This window comes from Amblyomma maculatum, chromosome 5 (assembly GCF_055883805.1).
Source record: "Amblyomma maculatum isolate TAMU_Amacu chromosome 5, ASM5588380v1, whole genome shotgun sequence".
Classification (NCBI taxonomy): Eukaryota; Metazoa; Arthropoda; class Arachnida; order Ixodida; family Ixodidae; genus Amblyomma; species Amblyomma maculatum.
Genome location: NC_139348.1, coordinates 40,266,243 through 40,283,289, shown reverse-complemented (window position 1 = coordinate 40,283,289; position 17,047 = coordinate 40,266,243). Strand labels below are relative to the sequence as shown.

Genomic DNA, 17,047 nt, shown 5'->3' with positions numbered 1-17,047 from the left:
GTGCAATCGAAGTGTGCTAGGACAGGGGGAGTGGTGAGGGCAGAAATGAGTGTGAAGGCATGAGGCACGAGAAATTCATGTTTTTCTGCTGAAGGGAGGTAAGGAGACATGCTATGTCTGCGAAGCTCCGAATGAAGCTACAGAAGTAGGAGCAGAGCCTGGGAAGGTTACACACATCACTTGTGCTACTTGGAGTAGGGAATTCGAGTGCACACTTATTGAGGGTCGAGCTGCACACCAGTTGCGCCAACCAAATCACCCTTGATTTTGATCTGGCGGTGGCCAAAACTGCATTCATTTGAAGACTGGTGCGACGGAAGACCATCAGGATCGTAGAAAGTCTGTGAAGGTGGCTTGTGAACATAGGAGGGAAATCGACAATGTCATCTAAGTAGCATAAACATGTTCATATGAAGCCATCATGCGAGTCTATATCATGAAGGTCACAGGAGCGTTACTGAGGCCAAATGGCGTGATTGAATTGGTATAGTTCATCAGGGGTGACAGATGCGGTTTTCTTCCGGTCCCATTCATCGACATCCATTTGCCAGTAACCGGAACTCATTTCAATGGAAGAAAAATAGTTGACACCATGCGAGCAGTTAAGGGCACTGTCAATTTTGGGGAGAGGGTGGACATTTTTTTAAGTTATCTGATTAATGTGGCAGGGGTGAGGGAGATCCAGATTGTGGTATTGGTATTATACCCAGCGCGCTCCACCAATATGTTACATGAGGCACACTCTGACGTAGCCACAACAGTTCGCCGTTAGGGACACACTCGCAGGACAAACAAGAGCCTAGCTTCAGTGTCGTCGTTGTTCACTACTCCAGCACATTTTCATAACCTCCGAGACTGCTACCGAACAATATAGTCAGTATTTGATTTGATATTCAAATGCATTTTTTTCCCATTTTCATATTCAATTCATACTCGAAAATTTCAATATTTGCACACCCATACTGTATATATATCTTCAGGAAGTGTCCTAGCTTTATATGTATGGTTGCATTACAGTCGAACCCAGATATATCGAATACGGATAATTCGAATTTTGGTTATATCGAACTCGCGGAATATCCCCTTGAAATTCTTTGTAAAAGTATAGGAAAGCTGCATCGTACATCGAACTTCAATTTCACCGGTCGTTTGATATATCGAACTCCGCACCATGCTCTGGAAGGTGCACCTTCCCCTAAGACGATCGTATCACCCTCAGCCATTTGCTGCATGATGTTTTCAAGCCACGCGCGGAAGGAATGAGAGAACAGTAGTTCGGCGACAGCTGGTCTAGAGCAGTGCCGTGCCCTCTCCTCAAAGGTGCATGAATCTGTGGTGATCGTTTGCCGAGCACCAGCACAGGACTATTGCAAGCCATGTGCGTGAAGGAATGAGAGGTAACAAAGTTTGGCAATGGCCAGTACGAAGCAGTAGAAGGCAATGCAGCCATGGTGTTCACGAGAGGGGAAACAATGCAATAGAGTGAAGCGCAAGGATGTGCCCTTTCTTCTGCCAAGCTCTCTCTCTCCCTTCTTTCCTCTTTCTCGGTCTTCGTTCGCAGCAGCACGCACTACACATGTGCCGACAAGCCAGCACCTGTGCCAGGCAGGATGTCGGATGCTTTCTCTAGTGTGGTGAACCTTCTTTGTGCGACGGGTGACGTGTGATGCTCATGTCTTGTGTCGTCGTGCTGAACCTGCGGCGCAGCGACAGCAATGGCAGCTGCAGGTGTTAAGAAGTGGCAGATTTGTAATTTTTTTGTGAGAGTCCATCCATGTCGTGCTGAACGTGTGGATAGCGTAAGCATGGCAGCTTACGCTATCCAACTCACGCTTATTCTGCACACATCAAAACTCGATATGGAAGCGCCCAACAGGCAAGAAAATAAAACGACAACGCGATCGAGGGCGGAATAGCGAGCTCCGCACACATGGTCAACACACTGAGGAGGGCGCGTACTCGACTGCATTCATGCGCCACAGAGTAGGTCACCTTCAGCAAAATTTCAAGAGTCAGATTCGGCAACTAAATGTGCAGCGCACATTTTCTACCGCGCACCGAAGTCTGGCGTCGCATATCTTCCGCTCGTGTGAAAGCGAGACCATTCAATCGGGTCACGCTAACCTCGAGCATGCGGGGGTTTAAACTTCATGTACGCAAAATTTAACGAGTGAAAGATGCAGGCTCTTACTTGTCTAGTCTTCCCCTAAATACCAAAAAACATGCTGTTACTAGGTAAGCGGTTCATTCGCACTTCCGGCTTTCCAGTTGTGCACTCATATATTGCAGTGGAACAAGTCTTCGCCTCGACATGCAGTTCGCCACTATAGCAGTGTAGGCCTCTAGTACATTCGACATGTCTTTTGCCACGGCTCTGAGGTAGAATCTGAAGGAAGGAAGGATTTAACTAGAAACATCCTATTTCCTCTGTCTGCATGTGAGGAAACGAGCATAGCATTTCACATAGATTACAGCGTATATTACATACTTTGGACGGCGGAGTGTTCTGCACGGCGAGGTGTGTTGTGCTCGATCTTCAGAGGTCGATGCAGGATCTATGCTAGGAATAGCTCGCTTACATTACGGGCAGATCGAGGTGATAGTTTAGTGCGAAGCGAAAGCTGCTCGTGAATGTGCGTATCTCGATGCCAGCTGATGCAGTATGTCGCGTCGCCTTGGCTGTGCATGCTCGCCGCACAAAATCCTGAGGGAAGACCATGATCTGCAACTATGTTAGAATGGGCGAACCCTTCGTAGCATCTCATCGAGAGTCGCCAAGGCTAGCTGAGATAATGATTCATTCACACGTAGCAAGCAGAATGTAGACGTATACGTGCTATGTTCGACGTGCATTTCACCATGAGCCTACATCGACGCCCGCCGTATCTTTACGAGAATCGAATGGGTACGTCGGACGTATCTTTAGACTCTTCATTTTTTAAATTCTAGGCGGCACAAGTGGAGGGCAGGTTCATTATGCGAATGGGTTGATTGCACGACAAATATAGTATCATTTTTCACGATCGCAAGCGGCACCTCAAGCCGTGTTTTGTATATCGAATTATCAATATATGAAACTATTTCACAATCCCTTCGAGTTCGACATATCCTGGTTCGACTGTATATTCTTGTGCTAAATATTGCAGCATTTGTTTTTGAGTGTGGGGGGGAATTCGAATTTTAAATAATACTGTATGAAGAAACAGCATTACGTGTCCATCTTTACACAATGCAGCTTGGTTCTTGAGTAGTTCTTAATACCTTGTGGACAGGATGTTGCATCTGTTTTCGGCTGGACTAGTCAACTGTGCTGAGGGTATACACAGTAGAATGCACTTGCAGAAGCAGCTCCCCGCTCTACATGAAGTTGTCCTCCTTGGTTGGGGCTGTCTGTTGTTCCTTGGGAGTGCAGCTGAGTGGTTGCCTTTGTTTCAGTGCCAAGGCCCAGAGCCTGTTCGAGCTCTACCCGGCCCCAGAGCTGGAGACATTCCAGCTCACGCAGGCTGTCATTGGCGATAAGCTTGCACTCGACAACTACCGTGCACGGATGCACGAGCTGCTCTACATCGAGGAGATGGCACGTGCAGACATCATTGCCCAGTGAGTCAGCACGGCTGCAACTTCTGTGAGCATTTTTTAAGCTGTGCGGATATAAAATATATCTGGTTGTGAAGTGACGAGAGTTGTTTGCAGATCAAGTAAAATATTTTTAAACAGTTTCAGATGTTTCCGGATCACTTCGAATACTAATCTGAATAATTTGGATCATCAATACAGCTCACCGAAACTGTAAAAAAGATCTTGCTGCTTCTGTGGCTAAACGACAGCTAGTGCAATGCCATCATTATGGGCAGCATCAAGTGTAAGCTATGCTAGATGGATTTTAGCATAATGGGGTTAGTGAGGCTTTCACTTTCGAAAATTTATGGTTCCCTCCCATAAGAGCCTGTTGTGCATGCTGTCGTACAAACATAGCCGTGAAAAGAAACACAGGTGTTGCCCCCAAATTTTTGCTTTTCAACCATAATTGCTAACCGTTACTACTGTGTACCTGTAATGCATGCCAGGCATTAATTAACTCAATAAGTTTTATTTTATAGGCTTATACTTTGTTTGCAGTTAAATTGTTCTCAATGTGTAAAAATGAACAGACTGCTCCCTCTCATTGGATCTTAAAATGACGTGGGGAAGCTACACATTGCTTTTTAATGGTGGGTAGTGCATTGCTAGTCATAATTATTTTTTTGTATAAACATTCTCACTGTACCAGCAGCAGTGTGCATTCCTGTCATTTTTATTCTTGCATCTTTTTCCAGCAGGCTAGTGCTACACGCTCATTATGGCCTTTACACAGTTCATGCAGTGAAACCTTTTCGCTAGACTTCAGCACCGAAAAAGAAAAGGATGAAAAACTCCCGAAAATGTGAAGGAAAAAATGGTTTTTATTTCTAAATCTTCAAAGAATTCAGGAATTTCTTCTAGTGATTTGAGGCTCAAAATAGTTAGGTTTTATTGTCTCGCTATTTTTAGCTCCACTTGTGTCGACTAGTGGATTTCATTTGCTTACTCATTTTGTATGATGACCACATTACAGGTTGCATACTGTTATGCTGTTTAATTACCCTTTCGCTCTCGGGCGTTTCTGGCTGTGACGCACCCCCAGTGTCGGCTTGGTTTCAGGGAACGAGCATAGCGATTTATTTTTGATTATGACTGCTGTATAAATAACAGTCAACGGAATATGCACATTTCAGTGTTCTGCAGGTTTTGTTAATTAACATCATCATCAGCAGCAGCCTGACTATAAATCAGGATAGTATAAGAAAAACACTGCTCAATACTTCGTGAGAGTCCGAGTCCGAGCTCGGCTTATATTTATAATCAGAAGAGCTATTGCGTCGGTCCGCAGTCGAAGGTCCCGCGCAGTCAGCCATCCAAAAGTAACCACGCGCACGGAGGGCACACTTTCAGTGGCCCACACAATGGAGATAAATGGCACGTTGTGAAATCAAGATGACAGAGGAAGATGGAAAGAGGCTAAAACAACCTCCTGTGTTGCTGCTAGCCGCAAGCAAAGGCGCGGCAAAAGAGAGCGAAAGCAGCGATCGAGTCCTGTGTCGGCTTATTGAAGAGGCAATGGCGCGAGCCCCTGAACGTGACGCGTCGTAGCAGACATGCCAACAGAATACAAATAAAAACCTGCAAACCTGCGGCAGATGGCAGAACAACCCTTGACCGCACGCACGCAGCACGAAACGCGCGCGCCGCATAATCGCTTTGCACAATAGAGTAGCGCGTGCGGAGTGACCACGCCCCCCAGAAAAGAAGGTGGCAGGGGTGGGTGCGGTCGCTTTATGCTCTTCATATATACGCATTAACACAATGCGGGGCGATAATACGAACTTGTAGAAAGATTTGACAGATGGCGCAGCCTGTCCAAGCACGCCAGCTTTGAATGCACGGTAGAGAACATACCGGTTTGCGGTGGCAGTGCAGGGGTGGAGTGCGAAAACGTACTGGTACGTTCGTGACAGCGAAAGGGTTAAGCAGTATATATTTCTTTACATGCTGTAGCCTTCTCTGGCATTGCAGTATACGCCATGCGCAGCGCCTATAGGGACGCCACTGAAAGTCGCGTAGCGGCGGCCGTCGGAACCCGAGGCGGGCCTCATGCGGCAAGCGTGCCGTGCTGCGCGCATGCCATCTGCCGTTTGTGCGCGTCTCGGAGGCACTTTCGCAGTGACAGTGTGCGCAAGGGGATCGCACTTTATAATAGTGGGCATGTGTTCGATATCACGGCCTTATGGAACTACATCACCTCCATATGCATTAAGTATCTGCTGCAGACGAGCGTCAACAAGGTTGTGTACAAAGTGGAGCTCATTTTCAGTGTCCCGCTTTCATTACAACGCCACGCTAATTCGTTCATTCCTTGCCCTATGAACCAATGTTGTTTCTTTGCTTAATGGTACACGCTTGCTTTGTTTACATGCAATATATTGCTACAGTAAACTAGGCAACGTCGTTGAAACTGCGAGCGGTTTCGTACCAATGCGACCGCAGGAAAAGCCAGCGAACCTGCAAACCAGCATTCTGAGCATCAGAAAAATCGCGCATATTAGGCTCCTGTAGCAAAAGTTCAGATTTTTGATGCTTGCGCTTTACCACTGCCTGTACAGCATGGATTTCACTTATTCCGTCGCCAAAAAGGCAGAGCAGGTAGATAATTTCATGGGGTAGTGAGATATCAGCAGATGCAACATCTGAAAAGCTGCATGACAGGCTAGCCAAGAGCATATTAGATTTAAATTTTATATCCTATTTTGTTATTGTAGTATCATCCTAATTTCATTTCTATCACCCTCGTGCCCAACTGCAGAATTACAGGGCGCTTTATAACAAGCTCTGGAGCCCTTAGTCTGAATAGCAAGTGCATCGACATGTTATATTTTCGTAATCGTGCCAGACAACAGGAACACTGGCTCTGGTCTTCAATGTAATTGCATGGCAAGTTTCAAAATGCATATTGGCAAATATCTACTCAATAAACCGCTGCAGTGGCTCAGGCTACTAAGGACGATCGAGTTAACCGGACAGAAGTCGACCGCGCCGCCCATGTTTAGGTGGAGGCGAAAGCAAAATGCAACCATGTGCTGTGCGATGTCAATGCACGCTAAAGATCGTCTGGCTAAGCGTTTCACAAATCTAATGCGTATTGTATCTTTCCGGCTAGCGGACGCGACCAAGTTTAAACAAGAAGTGTTCACATAAGGTGCAATGACAAGCACAAAACACTGAAAAATAGTTATCACTCAGCCATGCTACACTGCAGATTTAGTGCCTTTTTCATCGAATGACGCTCGTTCAAAATGATATTTGTTTGCTGCTACATGAGAAAATATAGTGACATTCGATGAAAACGACATTGGGCATGAGTTTGAGGTACTCATCCGAATGCGATCAACGAGGAAATGTGTTATGTCAACAATATTCAGTGAGAGGATACACCCAAAATATACTACAAAAGTGCCACCTGCATTAAATACTACCGTGCTCCTATAATTTTGCAGCTAGTCATCTATGTGAAATGTGCCAAATAGCATCGTAAAAAAAAAAAAAAAAAAAAACTCGCACCCATCGTGGCCAGACAACCCGTAGCCACCGCGCTCAGCGGGGCGAAACAGGTCGCTTCTGCTGCGGCGGTTCGTCGGCGCCGAGTCGCCGACACGGCGGATTTCTTTCGCCACCTTCAGAAAAGCATGCTCTGTTCATCTTAAACAATACACGCTTAATTTGAGGAAGGACTCTAAAGCAATTATCGTTACTGAGGAGCGCTATTATGTAACGAGATTTTGGAAGAAATGATAACAGCAATACAAGCTAATTTCAGCTTTTAGCAGCTGTCGCCGGTGTGACGCAGCTCATCCGATTTCGTTCGCTAGCTCCACTGCTAAGGTGTCGCCGAAGTTACACCTTCCGTGTACTGTAAGACAATTTGTGAGACAATTGAACTGATCAGTTCAGTTCAGGCGTTCAGTCGTGTCCGACTTTTCGTGACCCTATGGACCATGTCACACCACGCTTTCCGGTCTCTCACTATCTTCTTAACATCACATAGCTTCATCTGCAATGCCTCGAGAATGCCATCTAACCATCGCGTTTGCTGCCTACACCTTCTCCGGCGACCCTCAACCTTTCCCAACATCAAATCTTTCTCCAGCGACTCCTCTCTTCTCATCAGATGACCAAAGTAGCTGAGCTTTAACTTTAGAATTTGACCCTCCAATGAGCAGTCAGGGTTTATGGTGGACAATATCGACTGATTTGATCTTCGGGCAGTCCAAGGAACTCTTAAGAGTCTTCGCCAGCACCACAATTCAAACGCATCAATTCTTCGGCGGTCAGCCTTTTTCACAGTCCAACTCTCGCATCCATACATCGCAACTGGAAAGACCATAGCACGGGTTATACGGATCTTGGTTGGCAGACTAATGTCTCTGCTCTTTACTAGGCGGTCAAGGCTAACCATTGCTCTCTTTCCCAGAAGCAGGCGTCTCCTAATTTCATGGCTGCAGTCTCCTTCCGAGGTAATCTTGGCGCCCAAGAACAGAAAATCTGTCACAGCTTCCACTTGTTGTCCATTGATGCTCCAGGACTTGATAGGGCAAGACGCCATGATCTTCGTCTTTTTAATGTTCAGTTTAAGCCCAAACTTCTCACTCTCTTCTTGTATGCGCATCAGAAGTCTCTTGAGTTCCACTTCACTTTCTGCCATTAAAGTGGTATCATCCGCATATCTAAGGTTGTTGATACGTTTTCCAGCAATCTTCACTCCAGCTGAAGACTCGTCCAGACCGGCCTTCCTCATGATGCACTCTGCATATAGGTTAAATAGGCAGGGCGACAGTATGCAGCCTTGCCTCACCCCTTTCTCAATCGGAAACCAATCAGTAAGACCATGCCCAGTTCTGACTGTGGCCTCTTGCCCTTCATAAAGGTTCCTGAGGAGACAGATGAGGTGAATTGGAACTCCCATCTCTTGGAGAGCTTGCCACAATCTGCTGTGATTTACGCAGTCAAACGCTTTCGCATAATCGATAAAGCAGAAGTAGATGGGTTTCTGGAACTCTCTTGCTTTTTCCATGATCCAGTGAAGGTTGGCAATTTGGTCTCTAGTTCCTCTGCCCTTGCGAAACCCAGCTTGCACGTCCGGAAGCTCCCGATCCACATACTGCTGCAGCCTACCTTGGAGGATTTTCAAAATCACCTTGCTAGCATGCGAAATAAGTGCGATCGTGCGGTAGTTGGAACAATCTTTGGCACTGCCTTTCTTTGGAATGGGGATGTAAACTGACCTCCTCCAATCCTGTGGCCACTGCAGGGTTGTCCAAATCTTTTGACATAATGTATGCAGTGTGTTAACAGCGTCGTGGTTGAGGTTTTGAAGCAACTCAGCTGGAATACCATCAATTCCGCTAGCTTTGTTCTTAGCAAGGCTGGCTAAGGCCCATTCAACTTCACTCTTCAGGATGCCCGGCTCGAGATCAGTAATTACAACCGTCCTATGTTGGGTTTTTCCATGTCCATTTCCGGTTCTTCCGTTTGCTGAAGAAGGTATTCATGATTCGTAAGTTATTGCGCTCTGCAAACTCAACTAGTAACTCCCCCCTGTTATTCCTAGAACTAATGCCATAGTCACCTACTGCCTTGTCTCCTGCCTGCTTTTTCCCTACCTTGGCATTGAAGTCGCCCATTAGTACAGTATACTGCGTCTTCACTTTTCGCATTGCCGATTCTACATCTTCATAGAAGCGAATATGTCTACTTAGGACAGATAGTAACCGCAGATCCGGACCATGAAAAGGAAATATCAAGAAGAATAAGATTGGGATGGAGCGCATTTGGCAAACACTCGCAGATTATGACTAGCAGCTTACCGGTATCGCTCAAGAGGAAAGTATACAACAGTTGCATCTTGCCTGTACTCACCTATGGGGCTGAAACATGGAGGCTAACCAAGAGAGTTCTACTTAAGTTGAGGACAACCCAGAGGGCTATGGAACGAAAAATGGTAGGGGTAACATTAAGAGATAGAAAGCGTGCAGAGTGGGTCAGAGAAATAACTCAAGTTACCGACATTCTAGTGGAAATTAAGAAGAAGAAATGGACATGGGCAGGACATGTAGTGCGAAGAGAGGATAACCGATGGTCGCTTAGGGTAACAAACTGGATTCCAAGGGAAGGAAAGCGTAGCAGGGGGAGGCAGAAAGTTAGGTGGGCGGAGGAGATTAAGAAGTTCGCAGGGGTCAAGTGGATGCAGCTAGCACAGAACCGGGTTAAGTGGAGAAATATGGGAGAGGCCTTCGCCCTGCAGTGGGTATAATCAGGCTGATGATGATGATGATGATGGGTTTGCACAGCCGGGTCCTTCTTGTACAGTTCTTCTGTGTATTCCTGCCACCTCTTCTTTATCTCTGAGGCTTCAGTGAGGTCCTTGCCTCGTTTGTCCTTTATCACGCCCAGCTTAGCACAGAAGCTTCCTTTGATATCTTTGATTGTCTTATACAGAGCTCTTGTGTTCCTTAATTGGCTGTTGTCCTCAACTGCTTGACACTGTATGTTCAGGAAGGCATTCTTATCTCTCCTTGCTATTTTCTGAAAATCCGCATTGAGAACCTTGTATCTTTCTCTTTCCCCCATACCTTTTGCCATCCTCCTTTCCTCAGCTATTTGCAAAGCCTCTTCAGATAACCAGTTTGCTTTTTTGCATTTCTTTTGCTTTGGAACTACCTTAGTAGCAACTTCTTGTATCGTATCACGAACATCAGTCCACATCTCTTTGGGCTCTTTGTCTTCTAGATCTAATTCTTGAAATAGTTTATGAATAGAAAATTTACTATTTTCAAAGCACTTCCAGCTATGGCTTTTATGCGAAACTGTTTAGGTGTTTAGGCCTAGCGACGACTAGGGCCTTGCACACGGCCAGAGCGCCGTCGTCGGCCGCCTTCGCGGCCAGCGTCGTTGCGGTAAGCTCGTGGCATCCGATGTAGCAAGCGTTACGAATTTGCAGTGTTCTTTCTTAAAGGAGTATAGACACGTACATTTTCTGTTCCGGTATTTTTGCTTTAATCGATCCACAGTGGTCCAAAACAGAGGGACTGCGACCCAAAAAGCCCCAGCACAGATCAATTAATTTATTATCAGCCATTTATCAGGGCCAGTTTCGGTTTCACTCTCTCCAGACACGAGCGCCCCCTACTAGCAAGTTTGGTGATCGCGTAAACACAAAATCTGATGACGCATTCGGGTTGCGTTTTTCGTCTGCTTGCTGTCGCACGTGCAAGAAAATATCGTCGTCGAGCAGCGCTTCATCGTAGCATAATTAGTACTCTGGCGTTGTTTCGCCCAATAGCGTGGATGTTACTAACATTGCCGGGCACTTTAATCCTGACCCGCTCGCCTGCGACTCAAGCGACGAAGCAGGAATCAGCAGCAGCCACGAAAGCTTGGTGGGTTGACGAGCAGGAAATGTCAACTGGTAGGAATGTTGAACAAAGAAACCGTGAAGATGCTGCTTTATTAGTCCGGTTGGCCAGCGCTGTGAGCCAAGCTGTTCTAAAAAAATCTTTTAGTAATGACGCGATCAGCCACCGTAACCCGTAAGCTCTCTCGATGGCTCCTGTGTTCACGCCTGTTCACGCGCTGATTGGTCCCGACGAGGCAGGCCTGCGTGCTGCCGTCCAAGCATGTGGCGCCATCTGGCGCAGTCAATGCAATCTGGGTGCGTAAATCCGTGGCCGCCGCGTTCGGCTCCCAAGTCATAGCTGCCTCATAGCATCCGCTATCGGTAATCTATAGCTATCGCGGATCACTGTTCATTCGCTTACATAACTATTTGTACAAAAGACTATCAGATCACGATTAAATTGCGTGTATTATTTGGCCAATACAGAGGTCCTGGTAGAAATTACAGTGATACAAGCGAACTTTTTTTTTTCTACAGCTGCTGCCCGGTGCGACGCACCTGATGTCTGCTAGCTCCGCTGCTGAAGGCGTCGCGCAAAGCAAGAAAATATTTTACGAGATGGGCTTGCCAGTAAAGCGGCGCTAAACTCCGACGTTTATTACAGTGTTAGCCCTTTCCGAAGCGCCTTTCGCTGGCGCTTCGATGTGAAACCAGCTAGGGCTAGCGACGTCTAGCGTAGGCGGAGAGCAGCGCAGTATGTTCCCGGCGTGCCATCGAGAGACACCGTTGCCGTAAGCCCTGCCCTTGTGCAGGCATGCTGTTGGGGGCCTAAGTTTAGCAGGCAGTCTCCATATGTGCACCGGTGAGGTAATTGTAACATGCACCAACGAAGAAGCCATTAAGTAAAGCCAGCAGAAGCGTAGTTCTTTTTCAGGGCACGGCCGGAAGCGGCGGCGGCGGCGCTGTTCGAGCCCGGCTATGTGTCATTACTGTTCTTTGCTTTGCCGACTCCACGTCACAGTTGTTTGATTACGTCATGTTGTTTTACGTCATGTAGATGTTTTCGTCACAGAGATGTCGATGCCAATGAGTTTTGCAAAACGGAGTACTTGCCTGGCTTGTTTTTAAATCAAATTAAAACATCTTCGCGGGAACGTGCGAGGTTGGGATTGCTTGGGGAGCATCTCTGTATAACCAGGAAAGCAGTCGTATTCCTTCCGACGCTTCAAAAAATGGTGTCTATACTCCTTTAATGAGGCTAAGCTCGACCGTTTTTTGACGGGCCTTAATACGCCCAGCGAACAATTTGGCCAAAACGTACTGGAGTCAAGGGGGCTGTAGTATGCTGCGCCGTGGGGCGATACTCGAAGGTTCTATAATATCGCCATCACACAGTACACTAGATACTCCCAATTTTACGTGTTGCTCTTGACACTTACCTTAGTGCGGAAAGTGTACGTTGTTGAAACTCATACACGTTTCGCAGATGCGCACCTTCCGTACCCTTTCGTAAACAGCCGGTAACTTCGTAATTGATAGTCCTAATCAAAAGGGTGGTTACAAGGTATGCAAGACATGAATGTCAATTTAAAGGCTGCTTTCGTTTACAGCACCTTCATCTTCGCAACATATTGAAGGCACTACAATATTTGCATATCACTCACAGTCACCATAATTTGGAAATGGCATTAGCTTTGGTCGTGTAGCAGCGCGTCAAAAAATGACATTAACCTGAACAAATTTCATTTGGGTGCGATTGCTTGCTTTCTGCGTCGAACAGCCGCGATTTACCGCCCCCGTCATTCTCGTGAAGCATCGCTGAAACTTATACAAACAAGTTCCTGGCAAGCTTTTTGTGTGTTCGAAAACCCAACTACGCAGCAATTCTTCCCGGACATTGCTAAAGGTTGACAGCGATATTATATCTGTTAAACTGCGACCAAAGACGAAAACACGACGCGCGCACATAGATGCTGACACGAACAGCACCCGACCGAGCCCGCCTACGCTTTGCGGCTTTGGCAACAGGCGGCGTTATCGGCGTTTTGCGCATCGCGTATAGTTTCGTTGTGATTGCATTATGGCCATACACTACTATGGAAATAAAATGTAGCACTACATTTGCCCAGCTGTCTTTTTCTGAACCATTTACTAACAGGTGCAGTGGCATTCTTTATATACGTTTGCCAACTGAAAATTTGAACCCTTTTTCAAATGTGCTTGATTATTTAGACTCTGCGGCAGGCCCAACATAGCTTCTGTAAAGAGTAGGGATGTGTGAATACCGAATAGTGCCTTTCGAATCGAAGATCGAATCGAATCAAGAAAATAACCTGAATATCGGATCAATATCAAATAGTAACAAGTTTATTCAAACAGGTGATAATGTGCTTATAAGTTTTAACTTATGACGTATAATTTAAAGTTCTGATGCAAAAGAGCAGCTTCTGCACGTGATCCAGCAGCAGCTTTACTCGCCTGGATGTGACAATGTTGCCAGTGATTAGTTTTTCACTCGGAACTTGCGATGCTGGTATAGCCAGGTATTTCATGGCCATTCTGCACAGACCAGGAAAGTTGTGCTTGTCTGTTTTCCTCCAGTATTCAAGAGGTTCTTCATCCCTGCTGCAAACTGGCTCTCGAAGGTACCGCTTAAATTCATCAGTTATCTGGTTCCCGTAATTGTATGTATCTTTTCTCAGATCACATTGCAAGTTTGTCGATATTATTCTATATAGTGGCACTGCGCTACTTCTGTGCTGTAGATGTTGGCTCAGCACAGTCACTGGGTTGTGGGGTTAACGAGTTCTGCAGTTCACTCTGTGCAAGTTCCAGAAGCCTTGTTTCTTGAGGTTAGGTCACATACTGTGGCCATGATGCACTCTTTTTTTTCTCACTGTGGCTAGGAAATTTTGCCTTCATGCTTTTTTGTAAGTTATTTTGCGAACAGTAATGTGTCGTCATCTGCTGCAGCTTAGTAGCTTAGTCCTTCAGCACCATATGTATTCCATGAAGGAATGGCATCACCGAAGAGAGGTTGCATACTTCTGCCCACTCAGGGTTTTGGATGCGGATGCAATTGGCTCAAGGGCCTTGACCAGCCCAACCAGTGTTTTTCATTCATGGGGTGTCGGGTTGGATACCACTGTCTCAGAGGTAGCAAGTTCAAGGCAAGCTGCCTCTTTAAGCTGAAGGGGACGGGAAAGCGTATCATTCTCGCTATTCCATCTGGTGTCTACATCCTGTACAAGCTACAAAATGGTAGCTCCATCCACCGCTGTCAGTCCTTTAGCCTTTCTGCAGCTTGGGCACTGTGCTTGTAATGGCCCACTATTGCACGGCACTTCTTAAGAGTGGCGGGCACTCCTGCGTTTTCTTCCTTGGCATCCTTGATGGCCAGTTGCAATATATGGCTCAAACACTGCATGAGAGTACACTAAAAGTTCCAAAGAGCTGCATGGAAGTTTTGCGCCGTCACAACAAAAATCGGCACCTCTTGCAGTGGCAGGTCCCACTCGCCTGTCACTGCTTCCAGGTGTGCTAAGATGTTGGATGTAGTGTGACTCTCAGTCACGTGCTGGTTGCCCAATGCGAACGCCCGCATTTCGAAGTTTGAGGTGAAGAAATGCCACGTGAGACTAATGTAACTCTGGTTTGACCTCGACATCCACATTTCACTGGTGAACAACAAAGACGCGTCTGTACACCTTTTTGCAGGTCGGCGTGGATTTGCTGCTTGACAGCGCTTACAGTGTCCCTGTACAGGTCGGGGATGGTCGTTCTTGAAAAAATTGTCCGAGAGGGGTTCTTATATAGTGGCTTCTTTTCATGCATTAACTCCTTGAACCCTCGGCTTTCAACAAAGTCGTATGGCAGCAGATCAAGTGCCAGCATCCGAGCAATCTGCTTCATGACTTCTTGTGTTAGGTGTTGCGACAACTCCTTGGCCATGTCAAACTTACATTTGATAGAAAGCTGTGATGCACTGCTGAAAATTGTTCGCTTCCCACTTTCCACCAAAAACGTACTGTGCAAAGCTTAATGTTTGTTACTTGGGTGGTTTGCCAGTGGTGTCGTTATGCCCGGCGGTGTTCTAAGTTTGGCACTGCACGTCTTGCATGCCGCTTCCTGCTGATTGTCCTTCACGAAATGTTTCCAGATCGCACTTGTCATGTGATCAGTCATGTTGCCTAGACAGGCAGTGCACACAAACTGCCGTAAAGATTTAGTGCTTTTTGTCTGCGTACCCTAATAAAACAGCGCAGAGATGCGTAAAACGATACAGACATGGAACCATGACGCACGAAACTGGGTCAAGTGTTGACAGCGCGGCAGCGTGGGCGCGCAGAGAGCCAGGAGTGGGAACTTGTTAAACACGACAGGTGGCTCTGCGTGCATTCATAATCATCATCTGTTTTATTCAGTCGCTTCCGTCTCTTCTGAAAACTAAACATTTCCCCCATTGCCCAAATGGTGAATAAGAATAGAGGAAGAGAAAAGGTAGACGCTGCTCTATACGTAGTCACTAACAGGGACCCCGTGGGCCGGCTTAGCAGCGTTCACGACAAAATCCCCTAGGAAAATTTGTTTCGCGCGTGTCGGCAGTGAGATAAATTCAGTCTTTCAAGTGCACACTTACTGTGGCATACGTTGGGCTGTGGTTGCTGTCCCTTGTGACCTATGCCATTGGCAATGTATCGGCCGCATGAAATCAGGAATTTTTTGCGGCTGTTCATGACCCGGTTGCATCACGACAGTGCTATCAGGTTATTGCTATTGAGAATTTATTTCCGTCTGCTGTGCGGTGGCTAGATTAAAAAGGTGTGCCACATGATCAGAAAACCAGCAACTGCATTGAAAAATCTGAAGAAGATGAAGGAATGGCAGATTTCGCATCGGTGCATTCACCCGAATTCGTTCCCACAAATACTAAATATATTTCATTCGTGAATCGAAAAATAAAAAAAAATTGCTATTCGAATCGTAATCTAGTCTTTGCACTCCCCTAGTAAAAAGGACCTAAAATCTTGGATTCATCACAGTCAATTGCTAAATTATTACTAGACCTCATTTGTACTCACCTATTTATACTACCGCCAATAGCAAAGCCTTCATAAAATATCTATGATAGAACATTGTTAGTTGAGACTTAAGAGGGTTGAGAATTTGGTTAAACAAAGCAAAATTAAAAAATGGAGAGATCCTATAGGCAGTGGAGCAATATTCTCCATGGGTCGGTGTCTTGTGCACACACGGTTGTGAGCTCAAAGAGTTCTTAGATGTTAGTCGCTTCCAAAACTTCAATATTGGTTAAGTTGAAAACTCATCTGTGCCATGTGCTTTTGTCCCGAATATGTGAAGGCATTGTAGCAAGCTTGTGGCAGACATAACTGCTTCATTGAGGCAGCCAGCAAAGTAAAATGGCGGCACATTTCAAAATGAGCTGCTGGTATACCCATGAGGGAACTCGCCATAGCCCCGGCTGTTTAGTCATAACACCTTCAAAACTTCTGTTTTTATGGCAGTAAGTATCCCCTCATTATACGCAAGCTGTCATAAAATGGATGCAGTAATCTACTGCCGATTTCAAAATTAGTTTGACTAAGTTGCTAGGCCTAATTACGAAGGTCAGTGCAGAAGGAGCCTTCTTGTAGCTGTTTGTCAATTTTTTTATTTCTTTGTCATCATCTTTGCCTTCTCATTGCACACCCTCTGTACAATGGGTGCAGTACAGTTCCCGCAGCAGAGGATTAGCTTTCTTGCCAGGACTTTGTTCAAACCTGCAGGTTTTTCTGCAATCTGTGATTGGCAGCCATAGTCATTGAATACTGATATCGTGGAAGTGGTCACTGCCCATCATCAATGGAAACAAAGTGTGACTAGACCGTTATGAGCAGTGTCGAAATATGTGCACAAAAGTTCTTTTCCCTTACTCCACTGTGCTGACAGAAGTCGGTGTAAAGTGTTTTTTTATTCCAGGAAGTTTGATTTTTAGGATGCTTTCTGGTCAGTAGAGAGTCGAAAAAATTGGTCCTCGACTGTACACATGTTCAATTTTTATTGGAAAATTTTCATATTTGC

At 46.0% G+C, this 17,047-nt stretch overlaps 1 protein-coding gene across 5 annotated transcripts in view; it reads left to right on the top strand.

Moving 5' to 3' along the window:
* LOC146188114 (ATP-dependent RNA helicase with zinc finger domain-like) overlaps positions 1–17,047 on the top strand; it is a 153,915-nt gene that overhangs the window by 79,071 nt on the left and 57,797 nt on the right. For 4 of the 5 annotated variants that reach the window (XR_014707483.1, XM_084603637.1, XM_084603635.1 and 1 more), the window contains exon 6: positions 3,436–3,600. Coding sequence is in view for 4 of the 5 variants with exons in the window: in XM_084603637.1 (XP_084459763.1) it covers positions 3,436–3,600 (165 nt within the window). In the remaining variant the exon portion in view is untranslated. Of the gene's footprint in view, positions 1–3,435; positions 3,626–17,047 lie in introns of all 5 variants that reach the window. The other variant, XM_084603638.1, reaches the window with a different exon arrangement.